Source organism: Lagenorhynchus albirostris, chromosome 13, assembly GCF_949774975.1.
Source record: "Lagenorhynchus albirostris chromosome 13, mLagAlb1.1, whole genome shotgun sequence".
NCBI lineage: Eukaryota > Metazoa > Chordata > Mammalia > Artiodactyla > Delphinidae > Lagenorhynchus > Lagenorhynchus albirostris.
Window position 1 is genome coordinate 68,374,338 of NC_083107.1, and position 18,416 is coordinate 68,392,753.

The 18,416-nt window shown below is 47.8% G+C and overlaps 1 protein-coding gene across 2 annotated transcripts; it reads right to left on the bottom strand.

Moving 5' to 3' along the window:
• Positions 1 to 328: 328 nt before the first annotated feature.
• On the bottom strand, positions 329 to 17,511 carry TRIM54 (tripartite motif containing 54). Of its 2 annotated transcripts, XM_060169070.1 has the most exons (9): positions 16,996 to 17,511; positions 5,005 to 5,177; positions 4,308 to 4,479; positions 2,447 to 2,542; positions 1,536 to 1,769; positions 1,254 to 1,276; positions 1,013 to 1,137; positions 782 to 874; positions 329 to 474 (listed from the first exon to the last, which is right to left on the bottom strand). In XM_060169070.1, the coding sequence occupies exons 1-9, from the start codon at positions 17,161 to 17,163 to the stop codon at positions 464 to 466; spliced, it is 1,095 nt and encodes a 364-aa protein (XP_060025053.1). In that variant the 5' UTR covers positions 17,164 to 17,511; the 3' UTR covers positions 329 to 463. The 2 variants fall into 2 exon arrangements, with proteins under 2 accessions (XP_060025053.1, XP_060025054.1); XM_060169071.1 differs by lacking the exon at positions 2,447 to 2,542.
• Positions 17,512 to 18,416: the final 905 nt, after the last annotated feature.

An 18,416-nucleotide genomic window follows, 5' to 3' on the forward strand; every position in this document is an offset into this window, starting at 1 on the left:
ACCCGTGGGAAAGTGGGGCTCCCAGGTCGGCGAGAGGGGACCAGATGCTGCGGGAGGGCTCCGCGAGAACGGCTTTCAGCCAGGGTCCTGCGGTCCCCATCGTCCCCAAGTCTCCCAGGAACTCAAGCCCCGGTGCCGCCGCACCACCACCGACCCTCTTGGCACTGGACTTGCGAATCCGTGCCTGATATCGAGGAGGTGCCCAACAGGGGTTCATTCCACTTCCTTCCCCGAAATGGTCCCAGATTAGGAGAAGGTTGGAATGGATGGTGATGCGATCGTCGCCGAAGACGAGGCTGAGAGAGTGAGCAGTGAAAGGAGCTGCGGGTCGGGACGCATTAGCCCTTTATTGAGCCCCTCCCCCGCGGCGGCGCTCCGAGCTGGGTGGCGGGTGGTCCCTGCTCAGGTCCTTCACCACCCGAGCGCCAGGCCGCCGGTGCGCAGCCTCCCCAACAGGGGCGAGTCAGTGCAGGCCTGTCCCCGGGAAAGAAAGCTCGGTGGGCGGGCGCTCCAAAGAGACAAGGCAACTCCGAAGCCCAGCTCACTCCCTTTCCCCAGCCTGGAGGGTTTCTCCTCCACTTCCCCACCCAACTCGGACTCCCAAACCCCCAGAGGAATGGATGGTGGGAAAGAAAGTTGTACTTCAGCACGCGCGCTAGGGGGCGCACCCCTCCTGGTTGAGGTTGGGAGTAGGGGCCCCAAGCGATCCTTTATGCAGCAGAGAGGGAGATCGCCGGGGGAGGGGCAGTACCAGGCAGACCCCGCCAATGCCCACACTCACCTTCCGACGCCTCCAGCCGCTCTTCCTCTGGCCCTGCGCTGCCCTCTTCCCCGTCCAACGCTATCTCCTCATCCTCTTCCTCCCCAGAAGCGCCTGCGCGGAAGGAAGGCTGGGTGAGCTGGAGTCCCCTATTCTCTGGCCGTCTTGCACCCATCCCCCGACCCCCAACCTGGAGGGTCTGGACGCTTAGTCCTAGCGGCCCGCCGCCCCCTCCCATCCTCGCTCCCTCACCTGGCTGGAAGTCGATGGTCCTCAGCATTTCGGCCACATGCTCCACGCTCACGGTGAATTGCTCCATGCTTTCATAGCCCGGCTCCGGCCGTCCACCCAGCTCCACCTTTGACATTGTCCCGACCCTGCGGCAACCGCAGCGGCAGCGGCTCATTTGGAAGCACCCAGCACCCTCACCCCCTCCCGGTGGCAGCGGAGCCCCCGCGGCCCCTTCCTTCACCTTCCCACTCCACCTACTCACTTATTGATCAGCTCCTTGGCCTGCTGCAGGGAAGAAAAGAGGGTGAGAGTAAGCATTGTGCCAATCTCTGGCAAAGTCCCATTTCTGATGCCCAACACAGTCCTGCGGGGTCGGTGGGGATGCGCGTCCCAATTCGTTAAGGAAATAATGGAGTCAGAGGGGGTGATTTGCCCAAGGCCGTGGGGCAAGTAGGTGCCAGAGATAGGACTTGAACACCGTCTCCCTGTGCCAAGGCCCCCACTGCAGCCACTAGGCAGCCTGACACCATCCCCCAAAGCCCACCTGCAGATAGAGCGCCATCTGCGGTTCCTCCATGGACTGGATGGCGGACTCCACCAGCTTAGAGGAGGCCTCCAGGTGGTCTCCGTACTGGCGGATGAGGCCCCTGACGCGCTGCAGCTTCTCCTCCTGCTTCAGGGCCAGCGCCTGCAGCAGCTCACCCTTACGCTCCTCCAGAACTGCGCACAGGGCCTCAAACCTCTGGTTTAGCAACTGCTTCTGCCTCCGGCTGTTGTCCTGAAAGACCGGAAGCAAGGATGAGACCTCGTAACTGGGAGAGCACGGGGCTACTTGTCCCACTCCCGACTTAATTGAAGTCACAGACAGCCAAGAAGAAAAGTGACCTGTCGATTACACCACAAATTAGTGGCAGAGACAGAACTCCAGCCAAGGGCTGCTGATTCCCAGATCTTTTCAGTAATAATAATGATATATATTTTGTTAAGGTTTACTTGACATATAACATTATATTAGCTTCAGGTATACAACATGATGATTCAACATTTGTATATATTTTGAAATGATCACCACAATATGTCTGGTTAACATCCAGCACCATACATAGATTACAATTTTTTTTTCCTGTGATGAGAACTTTTAAGATCTACTCTCTCAGCAGATAACACTATATTTTAAAGAAGCTTCATGAATGCTGTCTATATTACTTGTATTATCTCATTTAATTCTCAAAAAGATCCAATGAGGTAGCTAACATATCATTCTCTCATCACTGTTTTATATAGTTAAAAACAAGAAAAACTGAACACAGAGAAGTTAAGTTACTGGACCAAAGTCACAGAGCTAGTCAGGGACAGAGCTGGGATTCAAACCAACAGCCTGGTAAGCACATCCCACTACTTGTGATCCACCTCCAGGAGTCCAGAAACTTTCCCTCCCTCCCATCCCAGTCTCACCTCAATGGTCTGGCACACCTCCTCCATCTGCGTGATCACTGCTTGCACACGGTCATTGCCTGCCACCAGCATCGAGATGCCATCACTGAGCTCACTCTGCCACACACACACACAGGCCAGCACTTAGGGCTGGAGGACCTAGTCAAGAGCTGTGCCCCTCCCACCCTGGCCAGGCTGCCCAGGAAAGGACTGCCCCCTCCACTCCACCATTAGGGCATCTTCAGGGCAGCTCTGACAGAGATCTAGAGAGTTTGGAGCCATTCAAGAAGTGTGGAAGCACACTCTATGGATTCTGGAAGGAGGTGGAGAGAGGAAGTCCTCCACCACCAAATGAGAAAGGAAGAGACATTCACCAAATATCCACCAAATGCCAGGCACTGGCCTAGATGCCTTATCTGTAGATTCATGTCTTCCATCAATTTTGAAAAATTCTTCATGATTAGCCATTAGGATAATATTGCCTCTTTTCCATTCTCTTTATTCTCTCGTTCTGTGACTCTGATTAGATATATGTTAGACCTTCTCATTCTCAACCTCCTCATCTCCCAGTGCTGTATTCTAAGTTGTTTTTTCAGTCCCCTCTTACCCATCTTTTTTTTTTTAATTAAAAAAAATTTTTTTTGCCATGCCCCGTGGCTTGTGGGATCTTAGTTCCCTGACCAGGGATTGAACGCGGGCCCTCAACAGTGAAAGTGTGGAGTCCTAACCACTGGACCGCCAGGGAATTCCCCAGTCCTCTCTTCCTGAGAGAAATCTGTCATTTAATTCATCCTTTGAATGTTTTATGTCAACAATTATATTTTCGTTTCTAAAAGCTCTATTTGGTTCTTTGTCAAATCTGCATTTTTGATAGTCTATTATTGCTTTTTTAAAATATTTATTTATTTATTTTTGGCTGCATTGGGCCTTACTTGTGGCATGCAGGGTCTTTGCTGCAGCACACGGGCTCTTCATTGTGGTGTGCAGGCTTAGTTGCCCCACAGCATGTAGGATCCTAGTTCCCTGACCAGGGATCAAACCCTGGTCCCTGCATTAGAAGGCAGATTCTTAACCACTGGACCAGCAGGGAAGTCCCTATTGCTTATTTTTAAATTCCATTTTAAAGTATTTTATGCAAAGTGACTTTTCATTCTTCAGTAATTCCAGTATCTGAATTTCTTTGTGTATCTTCAATCATGAGATAATCTTTTGTTGTTCTTAATCTAAGAAAAACCCAAGGCCTAAATTGAGGGTTTTTCCTCCAGGCAGAATTTGCATTTGCTTTTGTCAAAAGCCAGGTGGCACAACTGACCACTTTAGGGATTCCTGGGATTCCAGTTTAAGCTGGGATCCTTGGGGGTCCTCACTGCAGGCCCCCCACCTTTTAGGAGTTTGGAGGCATAATCTCATCTCTCTAGTTCAGTAATAATTTGCCCTGTGGGAAATCCTGCCTTTTCCGTGCTTATCACTCAGGGTTCTGTTCTCATCCCACTTCCCCTCCTCCTCTCCCCACCTCACCGGCACTTGGAGCTTTCCTTTGCTTCCTACGTGTCTACCAATTTAACTTTTAAATTATGTTTTATGTAGAATCTAGATGTGTGACAGTGAGATGGCCTTGAGAGTCCACCATACTGCATCCATTTCTCATTTTATCCTTACAGATCTCAGGGGTAAGCATTTTCATCCCCATTTTACAAGTGAGGAACGTGAGGGCCAGAGAGGACAAGTGACTTACCCAAGGTCACACACTGAGTCACGCATAGACTTGGGACCTCAGCCCTGATCTGCCTGCCTTTGAAACCAAGTGGACTAAGAGGCTATAGTTTGAGACCCTGTCCTATGTCCCCACCCCCACACGCCTGCTCCCTCTGCTGCTTGATACCTTCTGGCGTTTGTAAATGGTGGGCAGTGGGGCCACCTCACAGTCCTTGTGGGCGCCGAAGACCTTGCAGAGAGAGCAGGTGGGCACTTCACAGCTCAGGCAGTAGATATTGATCTTCTCATCTTCATGCTCCTCGCACATGAGGTGCTGCTCAGCCTTGGAATTCAGCGGCCTGGAGGGTAGCAGGCAGGGTGGCAGGAGGGTCAGGGGCCAGGCTGGGTGGGGGGCAAGAGTGTGAGGCTCCATGAACACCTTCTCTTCAGGTGCCCAGCGCCACCTTCTCTGCCCCTGCAGCTGGTGCTGTGGCTGGGCAGGCGAGTGACTTCCACGGGGCTCTTCCTTTGAGGAATAGAGCTATGGCACAGTGGAGACCTAGATCCAAGAGTAGTTTCTATTCCAGGGCAGGGAAGTCCCGTGGGGCGGGACGTCATGGAGGGTTGGCAAGGACCTTGCTGGTGGATGGCCAGCCCCTTCCGAGGTGAAGAGGGGGAAGCACTAACCAGGAATCAGAGGCTGCCTGAGCTGGGTGACCTGACGAGCTGGGGGCAAGTCCCTCCTCTTCTCAGGTCCAGTCCTCTCATCACTAAACTGAAGAGGCAGGTTGATCATTTCAGCTCCTCTCTTCTGGCCCTGATGGGTTCCCTGCCTGTGTCCCAGGCCCTGCACTTTAGAGAAACAAGAGACCCTAACAGCTCACCGGGAGGACTCCTGCTTGTAAATGTCGATAATGTTCTCCACTAGCAGGTTCCGCTGCAGGCCGTAGACACCATGTCGGTCCAGGACAACCTCATGCCTGCAAGACGGGCAGCGGAAACGGCCTCCTGAAGACACAGTGGTGGAGCCCCGGGATTGCCACAGAGGGTTTGAGGCCTGTGGGGACGGGGAGCGTGAGAGAAAGGCACAGTGAGTCATGGGGGAACTGGGAGGAGGCAGGGGGGATATCACGGGGACTGGGGAGTAGGAGAGTGGTGAAGAGGAAGCATCAGCTCTTTTCCATGGCTGCGCGCTCCTCTGAGAGCAGCTCCCGGTGGGTGGCCATGGAGACTTTCCCACCTTTGCCTTGTTACTCAGCCCACCTCCTTGACTGTCCCTACATCCAGAGCCTAGCTTGATCAAGCCTGGGTAGGGCAAGCTCTCCTCAAAGGGGCCCAGCTTGGAGCTGTGGGGAGACATTGACCTCAGCAGGAAGACCAAAGTAGGAAATGGACTCTGAGTGTTGCAGTCCTCCAGCCTGGGGTTCTCACAGGCCACATCTGGGGGACGTTCTCTGCAGCCACGGTCAGGGGCACGGAGACAAGTGCTGAACAATGGGGCAGACCTATCGAGCTGGGTAATTCGGGAAAATCACTCCAGGGACTGGGAATCAGTAGTCCTGGGTTCTTGTGCTGCCCCAACACTGCCCTACTATGCATATTTGGGCAAGCATTCAACCTCTGTACAATTAAGGACGAGATTGGATTATTCATTCTACCGTAAACATTGAGTGTGTCAGGTAATTGCTAGGCTCTGGGGATGAAACATGAACAGGTACATCACATTACCATCAGGGAGAGCAAACTGACAACCACATCCAATGGGCTGCGTGTTATGACAGGAGGAAGCTCAGAAGAAGGGTTTACCAGAGCTGCTCACCACTTCCTCCCGCTTACACCTCTTAGGGAACTTGCTCCATCCCATCCTAAAAGGGAGAGCCCTGCCATGGCCCAGGCCACTGATGCTTGGCTCAGAATTGAGGAGGTGATCACCTGACCCAACAGGACCAATCAAATTTTCTCTCTAGGAACTTGGAATCGAGTCACAGAGGCTGAGGTGACCAGACCATGTGCAGCTTTTGAACTGAAAAAAGACTTGTGAAGTTGGGCTAAAAGCTGACATTGTGGCCACCCCAAAATCTGTGCAGGTGGACAGTGTGAGGGGTCAGACACTGTGAACAGAGAAGGCTGGTCTGCAAGGAAGAGAAAGTCAATCTGGGGAGAGCAGCAGAGATGAAAGACTTGTAAATACTGCTTATTGTTGCTTGATATTCACCCCTTCTTCTTCAATAATAGAGGCTCTGAGTTTTTAGCAAGACACATGGAATAAAGACCATGTGACCAAGCCTCCCTTCCAGTTGGGTGTGACCAGGTGACTGCGTTCTGGCCAATGGTATATAAATAGAAATGTTTTGTGCAATTTCTAGGAAGTATCTTTAATGGGAAGGGCATGCCCTACTCCTCCTCTTCTCTCCTTCCTGCTGGCTGGATTGAAGGTGGACTGGCAGGACTTCCCTGGTGGCGCAGGGGTTAAGAATCCACCTGCCAATGCAGGGGACACGGGTTCGATCCCTGGCCTGGAAGATCCCACATGCTGCGGAGCAACTAAGCCCGTGTGCCACAATGACTGAGCCTGCGCTCTAGAGCCTGCGAGCCACAGCTACTGAAGCCCATGTGTCACAACAACTGAAACCTGTGTGCCCAGAGCCTGTGCTCCACAAGAGAAGCCACCGCAATGAGAAGCAACGAAGAGTAGCCCCCGCTCACCGCAACTAGAGAAAGCCTGCACACAACAACGGAGACCCAACGCAGCTAAAAATAAATAAATAAAGTAAATAAATTTTAAAAAAATATATGGACTGGCGTAGGTTGAAGCAGCAATCTTGAGCCATGAAGTAGCCACATGTCGAGAATGGCAACAAGATAAAAGGAGTGAGTCTCTTATGAGACAGTCCTGGACTACCTACCCACACTTTCACTGGAGAGAAAAAACAAAGTTTTACCTACTTCAAGCCATTGTTATTTTTGGTTTTCTGTCTTTTACAGCCGAACCTAATCCTAATTGGCTGGAACACCATGAACTCCTAGAGAGTAATGGAGAGAGCAGTCACCTGTGACTTTGTATGTTCAGATGTATTTCCTGCAATTGGGTTCCATAAAATTCTCCAAATCCTTCTGCTCTACATCAACCAGGACCCTAATGCGTGTGCAGCAGCACCTACAGCACATAGAGGGCATCCAAGTCCAGAGTCTTATTTGATCCTTTGGTAGCAAGAGATGTAGGCAAGGCAGGAAATGTGGCCCCACTGTGAACTGGGTGACTTATCTTGGGGAGAGTGACAGGCACATCATAAACATTACATTTGGGGCTTCCTTGATGGCGCAGTGGTTGAGAGTCCGCCTGCCGATGCAGGGGACACGGGTTCGTGCCGTGGTCCGGGAAGATCCCACATGCCGCGGAGTGGCTGGGCCCGTGAGCCATGGCCGCTGAGCCTGCACGTCCGGAGCCTGTGCTCCGCAACGGGAGAGGCCACAACAGTAAGAGCCCCGTGTACCGCAAAAAAAACACAAAAAAACCACACATGATTTTTCATGGATTTTGTCATTTAGAATGACAAATATTTCAGCTTTAAAAGTGAGTTCTGGGACTTCCCTGGTGGCGCAGTGATTAAGAATCCGCCTGCCAATGCAGGGGACACAGGTTCGAGCCCTGGTCTGGGAAGATCCCACGTGCCGTGGAGCAACGAAGCCAGTGCGCCACAGCTACTGAGCCTGCGCTCTATAGCCCGCGTGCCACAACTACTGACCCCGTGAGCCACAACTACTGAGCACGTGTACCAAAACTACTGAAGGCCGCGTGCCTAGAGCCTGTGCTCCGCAGCAAGAGAAGCCACCGCAATGAGAAGCCCGCGCACTGCAAGGAAGAGTAGCCCCCGCTCGCCGCAACTAGAGAAAACCCGTGTGAAGCAACGAAGACCCAACGCAGCCAAAAATAAATAAATTTATTTAAAAAAAGAGTTCTTTTCCACAACATTGTTAGTCAACTATACTCCAATATATTGTAAAATAAAAAGTTTAAAAAATGTGAGTTATTTTAAATAGAAATACTCAAGCATAGCATAGGTGGTACACAGCTTTGGCAAACATCAGGAAGGTGAAACGAGAATGAAGTTCGGGATGTTTGCTCTAACCCTTTTCTGACTCCCCTTATCAAAATTTGTGTGTCTTGTGTCCCAAACCTTTTGCAAATGCTAGGTGGCTACCTTGAGAAAGTCACCTGTACTGGATATGTAGATAAAATTGTTACCCATTCTTGGCAACATCTCTATATTTTAACAGAGGGCATGTAATGCAGGATGATGTAGGGAAAGTAACTGATCTGAAGATCTGGTTTGGGATTTGCCATTTATGACCTTGGGAAAATAATTTCTCTTAGGGCTCAAATTTCCTCAGATCTAAAAAGAGGATTTGTACTTAGCACTAACTCCTTTCAAAGGCTGATGTTTTCTGAGCAATGAGCCTTAATGGATATATTTATGGTAAGAATACTGACCAGTGTGGGGGAAGGGAGTTGTTGGTTTTCATAACAACCTTCTCCTCTCACACCTTGCAGGCCACCCCACTCTGTTTAACCTTTTGGCTCCTGTGATCCGGTATTTCACTTGTTTTTGCCAGTCCCTAGCTGTCCCTGGATCGCCCTCTTCCTGCCTGATGCCAGCACTTCCTGAAATCCTATCTCTTCTGAAACAGCCCTAGTGTATTTAGATGGATTTATACATTCTACAATTTGTATTATCTGTGAGGTTTAAATTTTATGTAATACACCTGTATTATTTTTTGTAACCAGAATGAACAGTAAAATTGCTTTTTCAGATACTTAACGTGCTGGTTATTTAATAGTAAATATTAAATGAGTTATAGAGGAATTATTATGCAACTATCTTTAACAGTTCTTAACATGGGGAGAGACCCATGAAAAAAGCAGGATATAAGTCTATATAGACAGTAGGATCCCAATTTTGAAATGGGTGATGGGATTTACAGGATTTTAAAATTTCTTCTTTGTAGTCATCTACATTTACCCAATATCTTTGTATAGACCATGAAATTACTTTATAAAATACATAAAATAAAAATTAAACATTTTGGCAATCATTTCCATTGAGTGATAGAATTGTGGGTGATTCCTTTTTTTTTTTTTTAATATAATTTCCAAATTTTGTACAAGGACTTTGGGTTTGGAGGAAGAAAAAAAACCTTTACTTTTAAAAAGTGCAATGCTCAATCCTGCCGTGAATGAAAAGGGGGCGCTAGAGTGCCAGACGAGTTAACAAGTGAAAATGCTATTTAGGAGACCGTAAGGAACTATGTTAGTGCGAGGGAGGAGAAGTTTAAGAAGTTTAAGAAGATAAACTTCTTTATCTTTAAGAAGATAAAGATAAAGAAGTTTAAGAAGATACCATTTGAAGACAGGGTAGACAGGATAGACAGGGTAGACAGGAAGCAGGAGATGGTCGTTAGGAAAGAGTTTCAGGAGACCAGAGATACTATAGGAGTTTAGGTTACAGACAGAGGAGTCCTGAGACGGGCGTGGGTTGCGGGGTGGGGGAGGAGCTAGAAAGGTAGGTTTTACCAAGAAGGGCTTTTTTCTTTTTTCTTTTTTTTTTGGCTGCGTTGGGTCTTCGTTGCTGCACGCGGGCTTTCTCTAGTTATGGCGAGCAGGGGCTACTCTCTGTTGCGGTGTCTTCTCTTGTTGCGGAGCACGGGCTGTAGGCACGTGAGCTTCAGCAGTTGTGGCACGTGGGCTCAGTAGTTGTGGCTCGTGGGCTCTAGAGCGCAGGCTCAGTAGTTGTGGCGCACGGGCTTAGTTGCTCCGCGGCATGTGGGATCTTCCTGGACCAGGGCTCGAACCTGTGTCCCCTGCATTGGCAGGCGGATTCTTAACCACTGCACCACCAGGGAAGCCCCCAAGAAGGGCTTTTTAAAAATAATTGTGGTAAAAACATGGAGGGCTTTGAATCCAAGGGTAAAGATCTGAACTTAACTTTATAGGCAAGGTTTCTAAACTGCAAGAGAAAATTAGAATATTAATCTAACAGAGGTGATTTGGATACATGGGAGAGGAGGCTATGGCTTTTGCTTCTGATCTAAAGGCATAGATCAGAAGCAAGAGCCACAGTCAGTGCAGGTCACAGGCTTGCCCTCAGATAGTGGCAGTAATCCTGCAAAGACTAGGGATGCCAGAGGTGGAATCTGGCCAGTCACTTGGCTGTGGGGAAAGGAGGGAGTGAGACAATTCAGGCATTTCAAGCCTGGATGCTTGGGAAGACACCGGAAGCTGGATGCTGTATACATTTTGTGTGACAAAATCTATAATTTTGTCAATTATACCTCAACAGAGCTGGGGAATAAATGCTGGAGAACTTAACCTGGGGGCCACAGCCCCCAAAAGATCCATGACTACAACTTAAGGAGTCTGTGAGCCTCGATGGGAAAACAATTACATCTTCATTTTCACTAACGTGCCGAGCAGAACTTGAGCGCTTTCTTCAATTATGAAGGTAGGCAAAAAACCACGTAGGTTTAGCGGTACCTGTGGCTTTGTCACCAACGAGTATTTTCATATCACATTATTGATCACAGTTGTTGATCAAATCTCCAAGAACAATTTATGCTTATCACTACTTCTAAACTATAGTAGTTATTGGGCCCACTGTTCCTTCTCTCTTTTTTTTTTTTGGCTGCACCGCGAGGCATGTGGGATCTTAGTTCCCTGACCAGGGATCGAACCCGTGCCCCGTGCAGTGGAAGCACAGAGTCCTAACCACTGGCCCGCCAGGGAAGTCCCCCATCTCATTATTTAATGGTTTATCGAGAAGCACATATATTACTCTATCAAAAAACATGTTCTAATTATTTTGGTAATTATATTCCAGCGTTTCTCAAGCTTTTTTTCACTCCTGCCTCTTCTAAGAGCATTTTAAGACATTTCCCCCCCAATTGCTATCCCCCGCAATTAAATTTTAACACCACAAATCTTAAAAATGTCAAACTCATAGAAGCAGAGATTAGAAAGTCAGTTGCCAGAGACTTGTGGTGGGGAAATGGGTAGCTGTTGGTCAAAGGGCACAAACTTGCAGTTATAAAATGAAGTTCCCGGGAGGTGATGTACAGTATGGTGACTGTAGCTAATGACACTGTATTGTGTACTTGGCATCTGCTGAGAGAGTCTAGACCCCTCACACACAAAAATGGAAACTGTGATGAATGTGTTAACTACCTTGATTGTGGTAGTCATTTTACAATGTATAGATATATCACATGATCATGTTGTATACCTTAAATATATATAATTTTGTCAATTATACCTCAACAGAGCTGGGGAATAAATTTTACATAAGAGCAGAAAATAAATAAAATGTAAAATTGCAATAAATTTTTTTTAATACCACAGATATAATTGGAGCATATCACCCCCACTGAGACTGCATGCTGTGATCTAATGCAATTGGTTTTCTTTATAATCATATATGTTATAATTTATGCACTTAAAAACCCTGTTCTTAAAAACACACACACATACATTGTCCTTAGGATCCATAGGCTTCACAAACTAAAAAGGGATCTATAGCACAAAAAGAGATTACTTCCTGCCCTGATCGTGAGTCCCCACATGGTCTCATCACAAACAGGAACTTTACACTCTGAGGTGCGCATGGCAACTTCCTTAGTACGTCTCCATAGCTGACAGTCTCCACCTTGGGCTAAAGATCTCTCAGCTGACCAATATCCAGTTAGCATAAGCTATCTTCTGCTTCTGTTTATCTTTCTCTTTCAAGACTAAGAAATAACTTTGCTTAAATCTTACATTTACACAAGGGAGCCAGCCCCATAAAGTAAAATTTCACAGGCCAATAATGTGATGTGTAGAGAAAATTCCATCACTCTAGGAAACAGAACACCTAGATTTACGTCCCTGCTCTGTCCCTTTGTTTGTGTGACTGTAACCTGTTTCCTGTGTTCTCCCCTGTAAAATGGAAATAACATTGATTCTAACTCAAATGGAATCACACATGTGAAGGTACTCTATAAATTATAAAGCACTGTACAAATGGTTATTAAAAATCCTAATCTAGACCTTAAAAATATATGACCACAGAGAACCACAGGACATGAAATAACTGTTCTTTCTTCACTGTGAAGGATAAAATGGAATGGAATAAATACATGGAATTCTAGGCCATGATCAGGGGTTTTGTGTGGCATAAGAGCTATATGGTGGCTTCTATTTCTTTTGTAATGGTCCATGGCATCCAATAGAAACGTTCCATCTAGAAAGATGCTCTGTGAACGCAGTTTCTCTATCAAATTCTTATCTCAGAATGTTTTCCCACTTTCCTGCTATCCAGAGTGATGCTGATTGGGGATACTGGCCCAGGATGGAAGGGGGGTTGTTGGAGGCTACCTCCCCTAAACTATTGGCCTGGCCAATGATGAATAGTGGACCATGCAAATCCTCTGGGCCAGACCCTCAGAATACACTGGAGAAACTGGGAAAATGGTGGCAGAAGACCAGACATTTGGTCTGGTGACCTTGGCCCTCTTCCTCTGAGCTTTAGAAGAATACAGGCGTTGGCGGCAAAAGCTGAGCTGTGGGCGGAGAAGGGGTTTTGGGTGGTGAGCTAGCTCTGCCCGACAGAAGCTAGCAATGAGTGTGGCACAGGGGTTTGTGAACGGAGCCTGGCTGAAAGGAGGGCTGGTAAGCAGAAGAGTGAGACAAGGTAGGACGCTAGTAACAGAATGCAAAGTCCTGAAAAAATGGAAATCCATAATGACATTTCTTGAATTTGTGAAATCAGATTGTTAGAATCACAAGGATGTTAAAGATCAGTTTAAAACCTCCGTTTCGGGGACTTCCCTGGCGGTCCAGCGGTTAAGCCTTTGCCTTCCAATGCAGGGGGCGTGGGTTCGATTCCTGGTCAGGGGGCTGAGATCCCATATGCCTCGAGGCCAAAAAACCAAAAAAATAAAATAAAACCTCCGTTTCGTCCATACATGTGTAAACAGGCTTGAAGAGGTGAAATAACCTGCTTTACATCACATGACAAATTAAGGAAGAAGCTGGTGGGACTTGAGCCCAGGAATGCTGAGTCTCTATGATTTTGTTTCCCACTCAACCCAGTTTCTTCCCTAAAGGAAGATCCTAAGCCTGCTACAAGGTTAACACAATTCACAAAATTTCAGTGAACCAACTTCTCAAAAAGGAGACCTGCCCAAGGCTGGGCTGGGGAGGAGATGTCTTGGTGCCCTCAGTAGCAGGTGGAAGTGGCCGAGGAGATAGGCTGTGTAGGGTTTTCACCAGCTGGCCTATACTTGATGACAGCAGGTCCTAACAATTAGCCAGTAAAGAAGTGGAATTCGGGGATGAAGTAAAAGAGGTCATCTCCTTCCCAGACTGCCTTGATGAGAGAAGGAGGCCCCTTTCTTGCTATTCCCATCTCTGTAAATCTCTCCCTACATGGACACCGTCCAGAAAAGCTGTTTCTGATCAACCTTCTTACAAGCCCTTCTGGTTGCCTGTTAAATTACAGCAGGTTGCAGCTCATAAACAAGTGCCCACAGTGAAGTGGGGGCAGGTATAAAAATAAACCGAAGGCTGTTTTAAAGTAGTTTAGGAGTGAATAGAGTTTACAAATTCAGAAACATGGGAAGATGTTTGTGTCAAATTCCCACACCGACAGCTTTCCTCTAGTCAAAATGCTTGGTAGCTGAGTGGGTGCAAGTGCAGGGAAAGAGAGAGAGAGAAATTAGAGGGGGTTAATGTGGTGTTTTGGTGTTTTATTCTGTTTAAATTCAGAGAGAGAGAGAGAGAGAGCTGTATCACAGCTCTGAAGAAAACTAGTTAAATTGTGATGGCAACCAAGTAAAAATATGTATGAGACAAGCACTTGAAAATAATATGCAAACATGAAAATAATTGTGTTGGAGGAGGTGGGAATTATGGATGTCTTCCTCCCAAACCTTAATACGGTTCAACATTTTCAATGAAAAAAAATTTTTTTTTTCTTTTTTGGCCGTGTTGTGTGGCATGTGGGATCTTAGCTCCCCGACCAGGGATTGAACCTGGGCCCTCAGCAGTGAGAGTTTGGAGTCCTAACCACTGGACTGCCAGGGAATTACCTCAATGAAATATTTTAACTTTTAAAATTTTGCTTCCTGGCTCTTTTGTTAACCTGATGTTATAAGATCATAATCCCTCCAAATTCTTGTTTGTTGCCCATCACAGCAGTTTTTAGAACAGCAGAACACTGAGCATCATCTAAATGTTTCAGAGCGCAGATTACACAGACTGTGGCCCAGCTACAACAATGGACCACTATATAGCCATGAAAAAGGAAGGTGCATTAACTTTGTTTTTTTTTTTTTTGGCTGTGCCGCAAGGCCTGCAGGATCTTAGTTCCCTGACCAGGGTGTCGAACCCGTGCCCCCTGCAGTGGAAGTGCAGAGCCTTAACCACTGGACCGCCGGGGAAGTCCCCAAAACTGTGGATATGAAACAATGGCCAAGAGAGTGAACAAAGGCAGGTATAGGATGAATTTAGTTTAAACGTGTGTGTATACACACACACACAGAGACGTGTACCAGACCATGGAAGGATACCCAAGAAAGCTGGTAATGGAGAAGGGAATTACATAGGGCCCGAGGTGAAGATTCACTTTTCATGATATAAATTCCTATAGCGTTTGAAAATAAAAAAGTGTGTGTGGGTGTATAATATACTGGTATCACTTTTCTAAGTCCTATTAACTTTCTAGGCAATGTTCTAAGGGTGTTCTTCCTAAGTAGTTTTAAGAGAGAGAAACCACAAGTCCTATTCTTGTCCCCATACTTAGAAAACAGACAATCTGATTATGCCTAGAGTTGTCAAAATGTGGAGGCAATGTGTGAGAAACTAAATATGCTCATCTTGCAGAGGGAGGTCTACTGAGATGTGTATACATAGTGCAGCTGAAGAACTGGGTCAGCCTCCCACCAGGCCACCCCAAATAAAGCAGCAAGGAAATGAGCTGTTCAACTTCTCTCCTTGGAGGGCCCAGGGGTGCCCGGCACTTTAAAGGATACACAGTAGTCCAGATGCACAGAACCATCGCAAAGCTCTGGGAATCATGTTCTCTCCCAAATATTCTGTACCAAACAATTCCCAGGTCTCTCAGGGTCCAGATCAGTATTCCAGAGCTTCAAGGAACCAAAACAGTGTGTCTAGATACAGAGGAGGGACTGGAACAGCTTCTAGCCTCCATATGTAGGACCGTCCCTGGGTCCTCTACCCAATGACACTGTGTGCCAGGCACTTTAATATTCTGACCAATTTTTTACAGAACACGTTACCTTCACTCTCAAAACTTTGTTTTGCTTTCACATATTTCAGGCTCTAATGAAAAGACGTTTCACTACAAATTCATGAGAAGGGATGGCAAAATCTTTTTGTCATTCCCTCCTAGGCATTTCAGCCTGAAGGATGTTCAGCGTTACTAAGACCAAGGGAAAACCCAAGATAGTGGGCAAGGCATAGCCTCTGGTACATGACTTAGGGCCCGGGATAAGCAGATCCCAGAGAGGGAAAATCACTGGCTCTGAGGTTCTCTGGAGCCAAATAATGGCAGGTTTGGACACGTAGAGGAACAGGAGATGGGAACAAGCCTTGATGGGAAGATGGCAGGAGAGACCATGGAGTTCAGTGAAGATGGCAGACAGCAAAGGGTGGGTCACAGGGCGTAGCTGTGGAATGACCTGAATTAGCCAGCCCATTATTTTCCCCAAACATGCTGCCCCTAAACAACTTAAAAGGGAAACATTTTCTTGGTTAAGTTGAATATCACTGTGTTCAACACATTTCCTCATAATTTCTGATACAGATGAAGACTAAGTGCTCACGATGTCCCTTATCGCTGCCATGCCTACTAAGCCAGCCAGCTCTGGTCTATTCTGAGTTTCTACTTCATTTGCAAGGTGTGTGTGTGTGTGTGTGTGTGTGTGTGTGTGTGTGTGTGTGTGTGTGTGTGTGTGTGTGTACATGCCTTTATCCCTCACTCTCCCTGATCTTTGTTCATTTTACAGGTTACTAGAACCTACACCAGGGCACAGGGCAAGAAAGAAAACCCATTTATATAAACCATTCTGATATGTGCTTTTATTTTTGAAAGCACGAGCTAAAATGATATCTGTGAACTTGATTAACTATGCTTTGCTCCATGACCACACATAAGCCAAGACTGGTTACATTTGGGGGATGTACAATTTATTCTCTGCCTTTTCCCTGCTTAAGTGACCTCAATCCAGTTTAACCAGCAGGTCCCTTTACTGACCAGTCTGAGGTGGACACAGGTGTGAACTTCGGCTGGGAGGATTCCCAGTCTCCTGCCCACTGTCTAACTCTGCCCCCCCCACCAGAGATGGATGCGTTCAGCTTTGCTTTAAATACAAATAGTTTCACTGTCACCATGGACCTTTCTCACAGTTTATTTTTTAATGTTTCATTATCTCACTGCTATTTTCTCCAGATTTTCCATATTGTTCTCGAAATCTCAAACTCCAAACTGGAATGCAGAGTCAAGCACAGACTGTCACACAGCCTGGTGGAGGATCACTTCCCTCCCAGTTTCTAAGGGGGTCTCCTTTCCTCTGTAGATACCAGCATCCCAGCGGCTGTCCGTGCACTGGCTGTACTCGCCAGCCTGCAGAGCAGCTGCTGACTCATGCTTACTTTGGGATCTGCTAGGACCCCTGGCTCTTCTTCTGCTCTTCAGCCAGGACAGCCACCACCCACCTCATGGAACCCATCTCCCATCACCTCCTGGGATCTCAGCGCTGACCTGATGAGAAGTCTCCCACGAGTCTGCACTGCTTTACCCGGCCCTGCCCCTGCCCCGGCCCACCTGGAAGACGTCATTGGCACACTTGCGGCACAGGTTGTGCTGGCAGGGCAGGATCACCACCGGTTTGGAGAACATCTCCAGGCAGATGGGGCAGATGAGCTGCTTCTCCAGGCTGTCCATGCTGTGTGCATCCCCTAGCAGCGGCTTGAAACCCACTGTGAAGTTCATCCCCTCAGCAATCGTGCCTGCCCTGGCCTTGACCCTGGCCCTGGCCTTCCCTCACTGCCTCTGGACCCTTCCTCGTTTACTTTAGACAGTCTGCGGATTCTTGTGCTCCCTCACTCCCGAAATAGCTCTGCTATCTCTTCTGTCCCTTCCTCTAACAATTTGCCTTGTCTTAAATAGCTGTTTTCAGACACTTCTGTGTCTCTCTTTGAGTCTCTGCTCTGTACCCCAGCCAGGCACACGTAGCTTTTTCTATCCCTCCCTCCCTGAACGGCTCTGTCCCTGGGAATTTCTCCTTTTGTTTCCCAAGCCACTCTTGTCCACTCTATGGGCGGCACTGTTTGTCTCTCACTCCCCAGAGAGGAGATTATTTTTTAACGTGGGGGTGGGGAACAAGGGGCATCTGTGTGTGACATTCCAGCTCCCAATTTAGCTCATGTAAGGCGAGCCACAGCTGTCACCGAGTGACCCTGACTCACTCAGGAACGGTGACTCCCTTGAGCAAGAGGCGGGGTGAGCTTCACCGCTTATGGTGGAAGGTAGGACAGCAAAGGGGCTCTTAGGGGGCTCCTGTAAGCCCCTGACCCCCATGCTCTGGCCTGGGCCCCTCTTCCAGGGCAGTGACACAGAATCTGAATTGGCCTGTATAAGAGGTACCATCCATGGCTCAGGGTGGGAGGAAAGATCCTGCCAGACCTACAGTCAGTGAAAGTTTCTGCCTCTGAGGCTTAGCCAGTGACCTTGGCCCTCTTCCTCTGAACCCTGTGATTCAGAACAAGGGCACCAGAGATGAGAGAGAGGCTCTGGTTCAACACTTCTGGACCCATTTTTGGTTTTGCCCAGACCTTTCTTATATCCGCCTAGGAAAAGAAGCCCAGGAGGCTGGAGCTGGCAGGTGTGCCAGGGCCTGGAACTACCTCATGAGCAAGCCCCTGAGAAAGTGTGGGATTCTGGTCCATGAACACATCACTGGAGCCACTCCAAGGACTTTAAATTTGTTAGGAAATTGAGAGTAGCTGAGCAGGGCAGAAAGGACCTGAATGCCAGGGACCTATTTCGGGCACCAGGGGAATCAGTCAGTCTCCAGGGAAATTTTAGAGCACTGACAAAGTCATCATCACAAGGCTCTGGGAAGCCTCTGCCCCAGCTCCACAGCTGTCCTGGACTCCTGCTCTCCAAGGCAGGCTGGTTTCAGATGTGCACACTGGCCCTCTATCTTCTTCTCCTACTTCTTCTCTATCCCAGGCACAATTTGT

What these genes read in the sequence shown, in the direction of transcription:
- TRIM54 (XM_060169070.1), bottom strand. Translation starts at nt 17,163, where the DNA reads ATGAACTTCACAGTGGGTTTCAAGCCGCTGCTAGGGGATGCACACAGC. An exon ending in TACAAGCAGGAGTCCTCCCG is followed by an intron (nt 4,480 to 5,004) that starts GTGAGCTGTTAG and finishes GCTACCCTCCAG; the next exon opens with GCCGCTGAATTCCAAGGCTG. An exon ending in CCATTTACAAACGCCAGAAG is followed by an intron (nt 2,543 to 4,307) that starts GTATCAAGCAGC and finishes TGTGTGTGGCAG; the next exon opens with AGTGAGCTCAGTGATGGCAT.